General features: G+C 43.0%; 1 protein-coding gene across 1 annotated transcript in view; it reads left to right on the forward strand.

Moving 5' to 3' along the window:
- Positions 1-17931, forward strand: part of ATP1B3 (ATPase Na+/K+ transporting subunit beta 3) — a 55203-nt gene that overhangs the window by 25043 nt on the left and 12229 nt on the right. Inside the window, exons 3-5 of the mRNA XM_084847179.1 lie at positions 2497-2604; positions 16113-16297; positions 17674-17724. Of these exons, the coding sequence (XP_084703305.1) occupies positions 2497-2604; positions 16113-16297; positions 17674-17724 (344 nt within the window). The remainder of the gene's footprint in view (positions 1-2496; positions 2605-16112; positions 16298-17673; positions 17725-17931) is intronic.

Consider the following 17931-nt stretch of genomic DNA (forward strand, 5'->3'; position numbering starts at 1 on the left):
CCCGAACGAGTCTCCACACAGGCGCAGAGCCCATATGTGTGAATGCACAGGTGACCACTTGGAGAGCAACCTGTCTATGTAGATTCAACCTGCATTAAAAGGTACATGTAAATATCTTTAGAATAACATAAGATAGTGGCTAATTCTTCACGCGGCCAGGGCTATAGTTTCAGCCTGGAAGGGTTTCTCCTGCCTGTCCATCCAATTTCTAACCTAGTGGTGGAGAATGTCCTCTCACTCCATCATGGATCAATGTCTTGGGCAGTGAAGGGGACCAAGATAGAATCAGAGGGCTCTTCCTTTGCATGAACGTTCCTCCCTCCTCCCCCCATTGCATGCTGCCTTATTTAACCCATTAACAATTCTTTAACCCATTTAAAAATTGGGAAGAAGAGGAGAGTACATATTCAAATGAGAGTGAGACAACTCTTTGTACTTGTATTGTCCTTCATCCATGTCATTCTGGCAATTAAAGAAACAAGGAGAGGAGTGTATAAGAGAAGCAAGATGAAGTGCAGACCCCTTATATTGTTTGCCTCCCCTCCACTGAGATGTACTAGAAGGGGAACCATTGGAAGACAATGAAGTCATAGAATATCATCAATGGGCTGTTGCTAAGCTATGATCTTACACGTCAGCAGTTTTAGACCACCTTTCCATTTGTATTTGGGCATTAACTCTTGCTGGGCTAAATGGAAATAGAATTACTGTTTCATAAAGGCTGCGTTTGGATGTCCCTTTAAGCCATAGTGGCTTAATAAATTACTCACAGTAGCTTATTTTTTAAATAATCCATAATGTCCTGCCACATGAGTGGGTTAATAAACTACTGTGAGTAGCTTATTTAGCTAGTGTGTGTAATCTGAGTCATCCCCCTGTCCTGCTGCAGTCCTCCCACCTGAGCAGTGGTGCTGTTTTGGTCATTGACAAAGGAGCAAAAATCCTGGATGACTCACAAAGGAGCAAAAATCCAAGATGCACCAAAAGGGCCTCCGGCCTCCCCTAGTCAGGGGGGACCCGATGCACCATCAAAACCTTGTGCAATTACTCATAAAGGAGTGAAACTCCCGTGTGCACTAAAAAGGGCGTGGTGGCTATAAAACTTTGGGGGTTTGCAGGATTGGGACCAAATTTCACACAGAGCCTCTCCTAGTCAGGCGGCACCTGATCCATCATCAAAACCCTGCACAATTACTCACAAAAGAGCGAAAATCCCAGGTGCACCAAAAAGGGGGTGGTGGCTATAAGACTTTTAGGGCTTGCAGGATCAGGACCAAACCTCATACAGAGCTGTAGCACTCTTTTGCTTATTCATTAAATGCTATAGCACTTTCTCCCTAAAGTGCTAAAGCAGAATTGTGCATTTCTTTCCATAGACATTACTGGCGTAGAGGCTTTAACGTGTCCCTACTACCGCGATTGCGAAAATGCACAAATCCGCAAAAGTGCAAAGGAATTAAAAAAAAAAAAAGGAACAGAGGCAACTGCGGAACAGGGAAAATGGGGGAATAGGGGGAAAGCATGCTCACTTTGTCCCCATCCCAGCAAACTGTCAGGGAGTTTCCATTACACAAAGAACTCCCGTGAAAAACAGAGCGATAGCAATGATCTGAACTGCTCTTGCTGTGTGACTCTGCGTGAGCAAAATAACTCATGGTGCTTGACAGATGACACAATAACCCACGGTAGGTTAAATAATCCCCACTGCAGACCGTGGGTTATCACAGTGTGTTACTTTGGCCAAATAAGCCATCATGGATTAAAAAATTCCCCACCGACAACACGATAACTCACAATGGGTTAAATAAGCCATTGTGGTTTATTTAACCTGTTGTGGGTTGTGTCATCTTGAACCCAGTCAAAATGTGTATTAGTTAATAAATAAAACACACCTTTTAAAATGGTGAAATTCTTTGTCCTACCTCTTGAAGACAGTTTACTATGGGCATAATCCTACGCATGTTTAGACAGAAAAAGGTCCTACAATTCCCAGCATGCTTTATCTGGTTAAATGTGCATAGGATTGTGTACGAATTGAATCACTGATAGGCTTGAAGTTGCCATGTTTCCCAAAAAACATTTCAAATGGTCAGTAATTCCATCCCTCTTAGTGGGGCCTGGTGGTGCTGGTGTCCTATAAGTGGAGCCAGTAGACAAGCTCTACTGGATTGAAGAGCCACACTTATTAGCAGAATGAAAACTGTTCCTTGAATGATTATTATCACTCCCGCATAAAAATGAGAAAGATATCTAAATATAGAAAGTGAAATGTAATTTGGAATCAATACAACTAGTTTTGCCTTCTAAATCATTTGGATGTTGATGATTAAGTAATCTAATAATTGCTTATGGATATTAATGTATTAATTATGTATTCATTAATTATGTATTAATTAATGTAATTAATTTTGTGTTGGTGATGGATGTGTTTAGTTCAGATGAATAAATCATCTCCAAATATTTTATGGTCTAATGTTAAGCTTTGGTTTTTTATAGGGCTTATGATTTCACCAAAGCCAGAATCTGCACTGGAATTCTCACTAAACAAAAATAACTCAGGATCTTATAGTCAGTATGTGGAAAACCTTCATAAATTTTTAGGAGGTAGGTATTCTAGTTTGTAAGTACTATGTAACAGTAAATACCAGCAGCTTCCTTCAATCTGTAGGAGGTGGAAGGTGTATTTCCCTGTAAATTATTTCAGTTTGAAAAAAGCTTGGCTGTGTTTTTTTTTTGCCAGGGTTAGGTTGCTTTGTTAATGTTTTGGGAGCTATTTCCAGTCTGAACAGCAAGTCTTTTATGAGCTAGTAAACATACCCTGTGCATTTAACCAAAACATGGTCAAAATTGTGTATACTCTGTGCTAAAAAAGAAATCAACTCTTGGCCAGGACAACCTCCATTATGCCCAAAGAATTCCAGCCAGGACAACCTCCACTCTGCACAAGGAATTTCTCCCTGAAACTCCTGGATCATTTCTAGCTTTTACGAAAGCAGCTTATGTTGGTGGTCAGGAATGCCTCTTATTGTTTACATAGGTATGTTGACTGTGACCCTCCTTTGGCAACGGAGATCTTGCCACCATTATTCACACCTTTTTATAAGCTCAAGGGTTGACCACTGCAATGCACTCAAGATGGGGTTATTCTTTAAAATAGTGCAGAAGCTTCAGCTGGTGGAGAATGCTGCTGCCTGTCTCCTAGATGTAGGAGGGGGGGACAAGAGCATATTCAGCACCAGGATTCCCTGGTGTCACACAAGGTAATATGCCATTAGTGGGTGAGAAAAAGCTTTTGGCACGTATATGACTAATATTAAAGAGTCTACTTTATTCTGGTGAGGGAGGCAGGGGCTTGTCCCTGATTTTGTGCTGCACTTTGGAGGTGCTCAGAAGCAGTGAAGAGTCTCTTGAGATGAAAAGGCCAACCCTGCTGGGACAGTATTGGGAACCTTAGGAGAAGAATGTGCAACTATTTAGTCAAACAGTGGGTGTCCATCTAATCCCAGCCATCATAGCATGGAAGAAACCTGTGGCATCATAACACACTTTGGAAGCTGTAGAGCTGTAGATTAATTGTGTTTTAGATTGTAAGTCATTGGGTAGGGCTCTCTGTCTTAAATATGTATGGTGTCTAGTACTGTTAGTTGTCTAAGGAGTGATATTATACGCTTTACGCCGCCTAATGTCAACAAGACTTCCCCCTGTCATCTTCTGTTCAGTTCCCTTCTTTCTGCAGATGGAGTGTAATGTGCATTTGCTATGTCAGCTACTGTTGAGAGAAGGCTACGAATTCATTACGCATCCAGAGTGGGGTTAAATCTTTTGTTATCTTTATTTATAAGACTGGTAATATCTTTTGTTCATGGCAGTTTTGGATGGAGTTTGGGAAATCACTAGGAACTGTCTGTATTTTATTTGCCTGTTCCTTCCTTAAGCCAACTGTAATCTAGATTATGTGTGCTTGTGTGCAAAATTCAGCCCCTTCTCTTATGATTAGGATCACAGTGTGCTGCCCTGGATGTAGGCTTTGTGGCCTCCATGCTTCCGCCACTTCATCCCCCCCCCCCCGATTGGCACTGCTGCTTACACACTGCAAAGGAGGAATGCCTGTTGGGGTCACTGGGAGGGAGAGGAGGCTAAAGCCTCTTCCTCCCTCCTCCCAATGACCCTGCAGCCATGTCCACCCCCAACCCCAGCGATTGATTGTGTGTTGTGCATACAGGGGAGGCCGTCTGCTTATGCCTAATGCACCCCTTGGGGCCAAAAAGGTTGGATACTCTTTATAATAAAGTTGGCATCTCTTAGCAGTAACATTTTAAACATCTGTGCAGCACATATCTTCTGATATGAAGTCATTGATTGTGGGGAACTAAGGAACTAATGACTTGTTTGAAAAGATCCCCTAAGGAGGCAAATCGGCAGTGTTTTTGTTGCCTTTGAAAAACACCCATGGAATAGAAATGTAATCACACTTACATGAGAGAGCACATGCAGACTCCTAGCTCCTTTTCCTTACAAGTGAAATTGTGAGAAGAAACATAGCACACCCAAAGTAAAATTTGGCAAGGGCACTGGTTATCTGGGAGCTGGATATGGAACTTCTTGTCCTTCTGTACAACAGAGAGGCAGAGAATTGGTTATGCTGCTGGAGTGGTTTTCTACACTGTATGTTTAGGAAACAGCAGGGCAGAGCAATTCACACTGCAGCTTTTAAATAGATACCTTGGATTGCTGTGGCAATGAATTAAATAGCTAAGGAAAGGTAGGCCAAGGTAAGTTGCACTTTGCCATTCATCTGCTCACCTGCAAGCAGAAGCAAATTCTCCAGAGTTGTAGATTGCACAATGGAATAACATGCATTTCACAAGAATGTTTATGTTTAACTGGTCTGAAGCTTGAGTCAAGCCTGAAATACACCTTCCTGAATCTCGTGTATATAGCACCAGTTCTACCAAACTGGTGCCCTTTGTGAACCCATCTGTAACTGACACCCGCCAAGAACTCTAAGCTGCAAAGAATTGCATATTTCTGATAAAACTGATTTTGTAGAGGTGAAATTATCTTTCTCATGTTTGTGTTTCCCACCAATTGTCCTTCTGCTTGGTTTTTTTTTTTTTAAGGCAGTGGACCATGTCTTTTAGCTTTGCTGTTTTAAATCTGTATTTTAAATGCCTGCACTGCTGCTAGGTTTTATTGTGGCTGTATTGTTATATTGTGGTTTTAATGTTCTATATATTTTAAATTGTTTTATTGTGTGCCGTTTGGTTAGTTTTTGTGAACCGTCCAGATTGCTTTGGCTATTGGGCAGTATAGAAATGAAAATAAATAAATAATTTTCATATGTTTGCTCAAAAGATGGTGGCTTCAAATAAACATGCAGAAGTAATGTGTAGATAAAAGAATTACACAAGACTGGTTTGCATTCTTTCGGGCATGTTCCAAAGCTGAATCTGATGGAGTATGTTTTCAAGATAGAATATTAAGCAAGTTTCTAGCCATTAGGGCTGCATGGGCAGTGCTTACTGAATCTTGGGTAGCTGTAGATTTCCAGTGGTCAGGTTTTTTGGTGGGTGGGGAGTGTGTCAGTGCCTCCAAATTCACTCACTTTGTCTAACACATACAGATTGTAAAATTCAGTTTGCCTTGGCACAACATTGTAATGTTTTAGCACAGAGTATATACAGCTCTCTATTCCTGTTCATTATAGTGGAATTTAAATGTGACTTTCTCTGGGTTGTGCATGAAGGGCTAGAAAGTTCCATATTTAATGTACTATGTCATTGTTTTTGGATGTGTGGATCGCAACCAACAAGTGGATTATCATGCAACCTCTAGTGGGTTGTGGCAATGCCACCACCATTTTGTTTTGTGATCAAAAGTCAAGATGAAAAGTTAATGCAGACAGCAGGCCTTCCACATCACCTTCCGTTAGCCTAGAGGAGGAGGAGGGGTGGAGTGACATGCACATAGGAGAAGAGACGCACTAGGGAGAAGCTGACTTGAGTGAGCTTTGGCTGGCCAAGGCTGTGGTAGCAGTGGCAGCAGCAGTACACTTTGCCTGCCAAGTGCTTGCCTGCCCCTCACCTGTGACAAATAGCAGGCTAGGCCAAGCAGCAGCACCAGTTGCAGCTGTGCACCTACCCTGTGCTTTTAAAATAGCCAAATTGGAAGGCAGGTGAGTGGGCTGGCTTGTGGGAGATGTGGAGACAAGTATAAGTTCACACATAACGGCTAACTATGGGTTATTAAACTCATAGTTAATTGTGGCTGTGCTGCAGCGAGTGTGCTGCGTCCTGTGTGCTCATTGCTTCCACTTTCTGAAACAACCCATGAATGTCCAGTTTCTGGCTGGTTGTTATGACATATGAACCTGGCCACAACCAGGTTCACACATCACAACAACCCAGAAATAGGGTGTTCCTGGGTTGCTTCGGGAAGCCTAAGTGGGCAAACGAGTGGGATGCTCACTTGTGCTTACAAACAACCCATAGTTTATTAACCATGAGTTATCTGATCATGTGAACTGGGTTGTTGTGTGTGTATGGTACTGGTGATAGGGCTGTCAGGGAAGATATGTGCAATCCTATGCATGACCTACTGAGTTCAGTGTGATTTACTCCCAGGTAACTGCATAGGATTGTAGCCTTAAAGAAGGATGATAAATCTCTATTTGAGTAAGTATTGCTCCAGTAATACTTGACTGAATTCATGAACTGTTGAGGTAATGATCTAGTGTTTTTGAGGTCTTAGCTTGATATGAAAATGTATTTTTTGAATTGTAATTTGTTTTTTTGGAGCTTAATTATATGAAATATAACTGCTATGTATTTTAGACTTTTGTTAAAAAATGTTTTTTAAAAGATAGGAAAGAAGAAGGGGCACTTACGGGTTTTGATGATTAAAGAAAATGAATTTGCTTTGGCCCTCTCTGTGGCAGGTCGTAGTATGTGTATGCTGTGCTGGCGCTTTAATTATACAGTGTACACTTGATTCCTTAGGTTAGCCAAGAACCTGTTTACACAAGACAGTACATGCTCCTGTACAACTCATGTTGGGTGGAATATTAGCACAATTTTATTCATATTTAGAAATAAGTTCCACTGTGTTTAGTGGGGCTTACTTTGATGTAAGTGTGCATAGAGTTGCGGCCTTAATTTTGCCGTATTGGGGTGAGAGGGGAGTGGATGACTGGAAAGTGCTAAGGTAGGGGCAAGGAAGTGGTGTGTGGGACTTCACAGAATTAACTCTAGAAATCTGACTGCGAGGTTATGCAAATGGCGAATGTTCATTCTAGCTGTGGACTGCTTCACATGCTTGAGCACCCTCATACTTTTTATTATTTTACATGTTACAGGCATGAGGAGGTGTGAGTAGACACAGAGGAAAGTCAGAGGGCAAGTAAAAGTGACAGAGAAGGTGAAAGTGAGAGGAGTTGACAGACAGAGGGTAAGACAGAAAAGTTAACAAAGGTGGCGGAGGTGATGACAGTATGACGGTGAGAGGACAGATGAATAGAAGGCAACAGAAGGTAAACAAGAAGCGAAAGAAAACTAGAGAAGAGGACAGAGGAGGCAAACTAAAATGAAAGGGGAGGAGAATGAATTTCAGTGAACACCAATGTTTTTTTGCTAAGAAATTGCAAACATGAACGTACTACTGATATGCTCTAAGTTTGACCAACATTATATTAAATATGGGCTTACTTGTACTGAAAAAATGTCTGCCAATACCACAATGGCCTCGTTTGCATGTCATGAGAACCCACAATTTATTTAAATTGTAGGTTATTGTGAATGAGCCCAGTCGCTCCTGTAGCAAGCAGGAGCAGCTAAATACCTTCTGGCCATGGTTTAGTTAGCGTTACATGTGAACATGAATCTCTGGCTTATCTCTCATGCAAGTCAGAGAAACAGCCCTACAACAAAGTATGGGTTCTTTCTCTAGTTTGTCGGGGCAGAGACAAGCCAGAGTTCCTGGTATGCATGTAATGCTAACCAAACCATGAACCAGAAGGTCCATGGGTTGTTTAGCTGCTCCTGCTTGCAGTTTTAACAAAATGGTGGGGTTTTGTGATTTGCAAACCTGGCAAATGTGTCTTATGTATTGAGATATTAGCAAACAAAAGTTTGGAACTATCAAAGCCAGGTACTTAGCAACACACCACTCCAGCTATAAAAACAAGCAATTAAAAAATTTGAGAAGAGCAAAAATCTGCTAAATTCTACAACTTCATTAAAAAGTGTGCTAAAAGCCTAAGTTCTGGTACGGTATTAGATTGCAATGGGGGGAAATTTACACAGAGACTTTTTTGTCAACTGCCGTTGATATGTGTACAGACATATTTGTTCCAGCAGTGGCCTCAAAGCTAAAATTATACCCTTTGTTATTTATTTTTATTTTTATTTATTTATTTCATTTCTATACCGCCCAATAGCCGAAGCTCTCTGGGCGGTTCACAAAAACTAAAACCAAACAACACACAATAAAACAATTTAAAATATATAGAACATTAAAACCACAATATAACAATACAACCACAATAAAACCTAGCAGCAGTACAGGAGTTTAAAATACAGATTTAAAACAGCAGAGATTAAAATTTAGAAAGCTAAAATGCCTGGGAAAATAAAAAGGTCTTCACCTGGCGCCAAAAGGAGTACAATGTAGGCGCCAGGCGAACCTCACTAGGGAGCTCATTCCAGAGCCGGGGTGCCACAACAGAAAAAGCCCTCCTCCTAGTAGCCACCCGCCTCACTTCCTTTGGCAGGGGCTCACGGAGAAGGGCCGCTGATGATGATCTTAAGGTCCGGGCAGGCACATATGGGAGGAGGCGATCCTTCAGGTAACCTGGCCCCAAGCCGTTAAGGGCTTTGAATGTTAACATCAGCACTTTGAATTGGGCCCGGAAATGGACTGGCAGCCAGTGCAGCTGGAAAAGTACTGGCGTAATATGAGCTCGCAGGCCAGTGCCCTATTTTGGACCAGCTAAAGTTTCCGGACCGTTTTCAAAGGCAGCCCCACGTATAACGCATTGCAGTAATCCAGACGAGAGGTTATCAGAGCGTGGATAACTAGCTAGGCTATCTCTGTCCAGATAAGGGCGTAGTTGGTATACCAGCCTAAGCTGATAAAAAGTGCTCCGTGCCACTGAGTTCACCTGTGCCTCAAGTGACAGTTCTGGATCCAAGAGCACCCCCAAACTACGAACCTGATCCTTTAGGGGGAGTGCAACCCCCTCCAGAACAGGTTGAATATCACCTAGCCGGGCAGACGAACCACCCACTAACAGTACCTCCGTCTTGTCTGGATTGAGTTTCAGTTTATTAGCCCTCATCCAGTCCATTACCGTGCCCAGGCACTGGTTCAGAACAGCCACTGCCTCACCTGGTTTTGATGAGAAAGAGAGGTAGAGCTGGGTGTCATCCGCATATTGATGGCACCTCAGCCCACACCTCCAGATAACCTCCCCCAGCGGTTTCATGTAGATGTTAAACAGCATGGGGGATAAAATAGAGCCCTGTGGAACCCCATGGCACAATTGCCATGGCACAGAGCAATAATCCCCCAGCACCACCTTCTGGAATCGGCCATCCAAGTAGGAGCGGAACCACTGTAGTGCAGTGCCTCCAACTCCCCACCCAGACAACCTATCCAGAAGGATACCATGGTCGATGGTATCGAAAGCCGCTGAGAGGTCCAGGAGAATCAACAGGGTCGCACTCCCCCTGTCCCTCTCCCGGCAGAGGTCATCCCACAGGGCGACCAAGGCAGTTTCCGTTCTAAAACCAGGCCTGAAGCCCGATTGAAATGGATCTAGATAATCCGTTTCATTCAAGAGTGCCTGGAGCTGTCCTACAACCACCCGCTCAAGCACCTTGCCCAGGAAGGGGATGTTGGCCACTGGCCTATAATTGTTAACATCCTCTGGGTCCAGGTTAGGCTTTTTCAGGAGTGGTCTAATTACTGCCTCTTTTAAAGCAGCAGGCACCACTCCCTCTCTCAAGGAGGATAGGCATCACAGTTGAAAAATTGATGACGTTTCTGACTATTTAAGACTACAGATGGTTCACCACATTAAAACAAATTAGGCATTTTGCAGTGTAGCTAGGTGAATGAACAAGTTATGTTATTGCATATAGAATAATAGAATAGTAGGGTTGGAAGGGGCCTACAAGGCCATCGAGTCCAACCCCCTGCTCAATGCAGGAATCCCAGTCAAAGCACCCCTGACAAATGGCTGTCCAGCCTCGTCTTGAAGGCCTCCAGTGTGGGAGAGCCCACCACCTCCCCAGGTAATTGGTTCCATTGTCGTATTGCTCTTACAGTCAGGAAGTTTTTCCTGATGTTCAGCCGGAATCTGGCTTCCTGTAACTTGAGCCCATTATTCCGTGTCCTGCGCTCTGGGATGATCAAGAAGAGATCCTGGCCTTCTTCTCTGTGACAACCTTTCAAGTACTTGAAGAGCGCTATCATATCTCCCCTCAGTCTTCTCTTCTCAAGGCTAAACATGCCCAGTTCTTTCAGTCTCTCTTCAGAGGGCTTTGTTTCCAGTCCCCTGATCATCTTGGTTGCCCTCCTCTGAACCCTTTCCAGTTTGTCTGCATCCTTCTTAAAGTGTGGTGCCCAGAACTGGACACAGTACTCCAGATGAGGCCTAACCAGTGCTGAGTAGGGGAGAACTAGTACGTGATGTGATTTGGAAGCTATACCTCTATTAATGCAGCCCAAAAGAGCATTTGCCTTTTTTGCAGCCACATCACATTGTTGGCTCATATTCAGCTTGTGACTGACAACAATTCCAAGTTCCTTCTCACTTGTAGTGTGGTTGAGCCACGTCTCCCCCATCTTGTAACTGTGCATTTGGTTTCTTTTTCCTAGGTGCAGAACTTGGCATTTATCCCTATTAAATGTCATTCTGTTGTTTTCTGCCCAGCACTCCAGTCTATCAAGATCACTTTGAATTTTGTTTCTGTCTTCCAAAGTATTAGCTATCCCGCCCAATTTTGTGTCATCTGCAAATTGGATCAGCATTCCCTGCACCTCCTCCTCCAAGTCATTAATAAAAATGTTGAAGAGCACTGGGCCCAGGACTGAGCCCTGCAGTACCCCACTCGTTACCTCTCCCCAGCTTGAGAAGGTCCCATTGATAAGTACTCTTTGAGTCCGATTCCGTAGCCAACTGTGGATCTACCAGATCGTTGTTTCATCTAGCCCACTTTGAGCTAGTTTGCTCATCAGGATATCATGGGGCACTTTGTCGAAAGCTTTGCTGAAGTCGAGGTATATGATGTCTACAGCATTCCCACGGTCTACAAGGGAGGTTACTTGATCAAAAAATGAGATCAGATTTGTCTGGCAGGACTTGTTTTTGACAAATCCACGTTGGCTTCGAGTAATCACGGCATTGTTGTCAAGGTGCTTCCAGATGGATTGCTTTATGATTTGCTCCAGAATTTTCCCAGGGATTGATGTCAGACTGACTGGTCTGTAGTTCCCAGGTTCCTCCTTTTTACCCTTTTTGAAGATAGGGACAATGTTAGCCCTCCTCCAGTCATCTGGCACTTCCCCCGTCCTCCATGATTTCTCAAAGAGAATAGACAGCGGTTCTGAGAGTTCTTCTGCCAGTTCCTTTATGACTCTAGGATGCAGTTCATCTGGCCCTGGAGATTTGAACTCATTCAAAGTAATTAGGTGTTCCTTGACCATATGCCTATCGATCTCAAGCGGCAATCCTGCCCCTTCAGCCTGTACTTCACCTTTGCCAGGGGGGTCATAGACCCTGTTTTGGGAGAAGACTGAGCCAAAGTAGGAATTGAGCACCTCTGCCTTTTCTTTGTCATCTGTTATTGTTTTGCCATCCTTATTTAATAGCTGAACCACCATTTCTTTCCTCTGCCTTTTAATATGCACGTAGCTGAAGAAAGCCTTTTTGTTGTTTTTAGCATCCCTTGCTAACCTCAGCTCATTCTCAGCTTTAGCCTTCCTGACACCATCCCTGCAATTCTGTGCTATCTGCCTGTACTCTCCCTTTGTTACTTGGCCTTCTTTCCACTTCCTATATGTGTCCTTTTTTGTTTTCAGGTCATCCCTAAGCATTTTGTGAAGCCACATTGGCTTCTTCTGTTATCTTCCACCTTCTTGTTGGAATTGTTTGTGATTGTGCCTTGAGAATTTCCTTTTTTAAAAGCTCCCACCCATCTTGGACTCCTTTTCTCGTTAGCGTCGCTTGCCATGGGACCTTACTGATCATTGTTCTGAGTTTATTAAAATCAGCTTTCCTAAAATCCAGGGTACGCGTTTGACTACACTCGGCTTTTGCTTCCCTTAGAACCAAGAACTCAAGTACAACATGGTCGCTTTCTCCCAGAGTTCCTGTAACTGCTACTTTATCCACTAAGTCATCTCTGTTGGTTAGGATCAAGTCAAGGATAGCCGATCCTCTAGTTCCTTCCTCTACTTTCTGTAGGAGGAAGTTATCCGCCACACAAATCAGGAATTTCTTGGAGGGGCCATGTTTTGCAGAATTTGTCTCCCAACAAATATCGGGGAAATTGAAGTCCCCCATTACTACTACATCATGCTTCCTTAAAACATTGGCTATTTGCTTTTCAAAAGTTTCATCCTTGTCTTCTCCTTGATTGGGTGGCCGGTAGTAGACTCCGACCACCAGGTTCCTTTTATTCTTTGCTCCATTTATTTCAACCCAGATGCTCTCGATGGGGCTACCAAGCTCCTCCTCCTGTATTTCTGTGCAGAGATATGTATTTTTCACATACAGTGCAACCCCACCTCCCTTTCTGTTCCTCCTGTTCTTTTTGAACAAGTTATATCCTTCAATTGCTGTATTCCAGTCATGAGAGTCATCCCACCAAGTCTCAGTTATACCTATCAGGTCATAATTTCCCTCTTGTATTAAGAGTTCAAGTTCGTTCTGTTTGTTTCCCATACTCTGGGCATTAGTATATAGACATCGAAGACCATGTGCTTCATAGTCTGGCTTTCTTCCTACATGTGTCTGAAGACCATTATTGGGCGCTATCAGAGCTGTTCTCTCCGTTGCAGTGCATGCGCCTACGTCCATTGTTACCCCCAACATTACATCTCCCTTCCCCGTAGGATTCAGTTTAAAGACCTCCTGATGAAGTTCTTCATGCTGTGGCCAAACACATTCTTCCCATCCTTTGTGAGGTGCAACCCGTCCCTAGCCAACAGCCCATCTTCCAGGAAGTATAGCCCGTGGTCCCAGAATCCAAATCTCTCTCATCGGCACCACCTTCGTAGCCAGTCATTCACCCGGAGTATTCTTCGTTCCCTTTCTATCCCTCTTCTAACTACTGGAAGGATGGATGAGAAAACTATCTGGGCCCCAAAGTTCTTGAGTTTCCTTCCCAAAGCTTCAAAGTCTGACATGATCTCTTCGTAGCTCCGCTTGGCGGTATCATTTGTTCCCACATGGATGAGAAGAAAGGGATACCTGTCAGTGGGCTTTATGAGTGCACGCAACCTTTCAGTCACGTCTCTAATCCGTCCTCCCGGGAGACAACATACCTGGCGAGTCCACGGGTCTTCGCGACATACTTGGGTCTCGATCCCACGCAGCAAGGAGTCTCCCACTACTACCACTCTTCTCTTCTTCTTCTTGTAGGCCTGGGTTTCATCGCCTCTGTTTGACTGACCTTCAGCCTCTTGCTCACTCTCATGCAGGTTCCCCTGTGATTCTTCCTCAGCAGGCTGTCCTCCAGTCTCATCCGCAAGTACCTGGAATCGGTTCCACAGCTCCACTGCTTCCACTGGTGCAGAGTGGCGTCTAGTTCTTCTTCTCCTAACTGTCACCCTTTTCCAAGGAGTATGCTCTACTCCATTTTTCTTCACCTCAGCATTTCCCACTGCCTCATCTTGCTGTTGCTCTTCAAGCTTCTGGTCTGCCCTTTGCTGCTGTAGTTCCCCCATTCTGTCCAAGAACTCTTCGTGTTCTCTTATTCCCCGGAGGGTCGACAGTCGCCGCTCCAGTCCACTTACTTTTTCTTCCAGCAGCGTGATCAACTTGCACTTGTTGCAGGTGTAGGCCATGTTGTTCTCAGGAAAGAAAACAAACATTGCACACACCTTGCAGGTCACCACCACTGGAGAGTCTTGTCCTTCCATAGCCTCTTTTCCCTTTTTGTGTCTAGCTTTGTGATTGTTCTAGACTAGCCTGTGCCTGCTCCTCTACTCAGTAGAGGTTAAAAGCAGAGTCCCACTGGTGTGAAAGTGTGTGTTACAAGACAAATAAATGGAAAAAAGTTAGTTTAAAAAAAAAATGTTAGGGGCCTCCCCCTTGACCTCCCCTGGCCAACTCCTGTTTGCTCCCCCTGTCCGCTCGCTCTGTTCGCTCGCTCTCTGGGAGCTTGCCTGCCTTTGTAGTCCCTGGACCAGCTGGAGCAGCTTGCTCTGCTCTGCTCTGCTCAGCTGGGAGGCAGGAAACAGACTGAAGCTTCCCGCTCAGTCAGCTGCTGGGAGTACTCAGGCCACACCCCTCCGATTCAGTTGGAGCTCTCAGAAGCACCTGGTGAGCTCACGGCCACTCAGAAGGATAAAGGGCAGCCTCCTGGGCTTCCTACAGCCCACTTACCTGTTAGCCATATGTGAGGTATGTGCTAGAAGAATAAATTGAAAAGATTATTCAGCAAAGAACTGCCAACAATTACTTCAGCAAATGTCATTTTGAAGGCTTTGGACAGTTTCATGCTAGAAAATGGATTGATTCAGCTTGTTGAAAGTTGCTCCATGTGCAAAATGGATTACGTGCTTCTTATATAGGGAAGTATTACCCGCCAAGCACATGGGTGAGTTATTAGCAAAATGTGTAAATTGTTAATCTCAAAATTAGTATTCTTAACTTGAGGTGTTCTGAGGCTCTCTGTCCAGAAATGGTTTTTGAATGAACACACACACGCCCCTCTTGTTCCACATGAAAGTGAGATGGCTATCAAGAGGAAAAGACTGTCTGAATTTCACCATAAAGTTCTTGAAAAGTAAATGATCCACTCACACTTCTTTGACAACTTACTCTGACTTTTGAAACTGCTTTTGCTTGAATCTGAGGAGATGTAATACAACATGTGGAACCGTTAGTTGAGCAGTTCATTGTCTGTTGCCCCAAAGGGTTGTGTGAGGGTGAGTGTAGAGAGGGTAGAATGGCCATTCAGTGTAGACATTTAATACGAGTTAGAGAGGGAATTCCTTGAACTCACTTGTGACACAAGCGTAATGCTGGAATTTCAGCAACAGACTTTACTGAAGTTTTAGATTTCAGTTTGTAAAGAATATTGCCACTTGGTATGATCTATTTTTGTAAGCATGGCTTCTTGGCAATGATGGCTCTTAAAACAAAAGCCAGAAACAGACTAATGGTTAGAAATGAATTTTCCTAACATATAATGAATCAAAGCAATCCAGGAAAGCTTACTGGAATCAAACATTGAAGAAAAAAGCCCAAGTGTCCTACTAAAAACGGTGAACTACCAGTCCAGTACTTGTAAATAACCAGAAACTTCATCGAGCAGTGTGGTGATAGTAAAGCATGTGTTACACAGTGCTTGGAAGGCAATACAAGTTTGAAGTGGCAAATTCAGCAGTAGATTTTAAAGTAGTCCTGGAGTTACTTAACACTACACAGCAGCAAGTAGCATCTGTTGCTATTTGGTGCCAGCTATCTTTTTGAGTTAGTCTTTTAGCAAAGATGGCCTTGAAATGACTAGGAGGTGAGCTTTCACTCCTTGGTTCCACCCCTGGATACATGGGCTTTTGGAACAGAGTTCCATGTTGCAGGTTGGGGTTCCAGTTCTTTGCAAGTTGAAGACGACTGCACTATGCTACAGAAGTGGTAACTAGTAACAGAAATAAATTGTCCCAGTCTTTTCCATCAAAGTTTTCCAGTAGTTTCCAGTTGTAAATACCATTCAACACATTTATTTCCCCCAGTTGTTTCAGTTCTTCACTTGCTAGTGGAGAAGGAATGCTTAGCAATACATACTGAAGAATGTGTATTACATAACTTATTTTAGAGTTTGAAGCCTTTGTGTATTTATTGAATGAATATGTAATGTGATGCACTTAATTGTTTTTCCTAGCATATAATGATTCACAGCAATCCAGAAACATTCAGTGTACACCAGGAAAGCTCTTTGACCAGAATTCTGTTAATAAGTCGACATGCCGATTTAGTCGCGATAAGCTGGGACCATGCTCTGGACTACAGGATGAAAATTTTGGTTATGACAAAGGAACACCATGTGTTGTTATAAAAATGAATAGAGTAAGTGCAATGACTTTCTTGTTTCTTAAGACTTCTAAATCTTCTTACTGGCAACGTTTTTCAAACCTTGCAATGGCTGGGCGGCATTTGTGATCAGTCAGCAGCTCTACGGCAAGCCTCTGTGCGTGCTCCCATGCAACAGAAATCCCACATTAGCAAGCTTCTCTGTTGATTTCTATGTTGGGTTGCCTCAGAGATACAGTGGGGAGCGTATGTAGAGCTACCTCCAAACTTGAAAGTGGTTAAATGTTCTTGCATGCTCATGTCAGAGGTTCTGGTTCAGGTTAACTATATTAAAGCTTTACTGTATGGAATGCATGTATTTTGCCCTGTTTGTCCCCATTTTAGTAGACCTAGCTACTTGGGAAATCATGTAATGTTTGTGCTGAAAACCAAAATACTAGCTGTGTATTTCTGTGCTAAATGCCAGTCCTACTACTGCTAAGAGCAAGGAGCCTCCCTGCATCCTACAAGAGATTATCTGTCAGTTGACCAAAACCAGTCTTCCTAAAGCAATGCAGCACAGTGTTAATGTGCCTTTCTGCAATGCAAGATGAGGTCTATGATTTGATTTCTTGAAAACTTGCTCTGCAGACTTACTTGTAGTTGAATATTTCATTTTTGGGCAGTTGACTGCATGTTATGTGACATGTTGCTTGCATATGCCATCTGGATTCAGCCATTAATGTTACATGCCTAATTTGAAGTAATGAACTGCTGCTGCTCAAAATGTCATGGGGAAGTGGAACACTTGTGAGTGCTGCTCTGACTGTAGTTTAAAACAGGATGATACTGAAACACCTAAACCTGCAGTGTGCTTGCTAATCATTTTTCTTCTTTACTGAGAACTCTTTTCTGTCCAACAAGCAGTCAGAGGTACCACAGCAAATTTGAAGTGCAAATTCGTTGCACATCTTATATAATACCATTATGACTCAGTTGGTTACCTTAACGAGGTTGCAGCACAGTTCAACTTAAACCTCTTGCCAAATCTTACTGGCAAAGATGCCAGGAAAGGGGGTAAGGGGCTTTGCACATGCATGCAACATGCCAAAGCTGCTTATTTTAAATAAGCGCAGTAGTAGACAATATGTATGGATTTGCTCATTGTGGTACCTACTAACAGGCCTACTGGAAATAAGCAGCTTTGGTCTGGCTGAAACTGCAAAGCTGTCCATTATCTTTCTCTCAAAACTGAACATATGTGCTCCTAAGCTGGGAACAGTAACTTTTGTGTAAAGTTAAAGTGAATCATAGAAATAGTTAAATTAGATAAAGAAAACATTTCTGGGCCTGCTCGAATATTTCACTGTAGAATAATGTATTCTAATCACCCAGAAAAATGACTTTTACAGAAATTCTCATCTGTGTTTCAGATAATTGGATTAAAGCCTACTGGAGACCCCCATATAGATTGTAAACCAAAGGTGAGCATTTTAAAATAAGAATGTGCATATACTGGTGTTCTTAAAAGGAAGGGGGAAAGTAAGTATAATATAAAGTAATAAAATTTGAGAATATTGTTAGTGCCTACCTCTGTTCAATTTTAAAAATTAGTTATTTCCTTTTTATCTTTAGATGAGTTCATCAGCTTTAAAAGTCTTCATTTATAGTCTTCATTTAGAATAGTTATT

Source organism: Heloderma suspectum, chromosome 3, assembly GCF_057233095.1.
Source record: "Heloderma suspectum isolate Gila_16-S chromosome 3, 16-S_ref, whole genome shotgun sequence".
In the NCBI taxonomy this organism is placed as follows: domain Eukaryota; kingdom Metazoa; phylum Chordata; class Lepidosauria; order Squamata; family Helodermatidae; genus Heloderma; species Heloderma suspectum.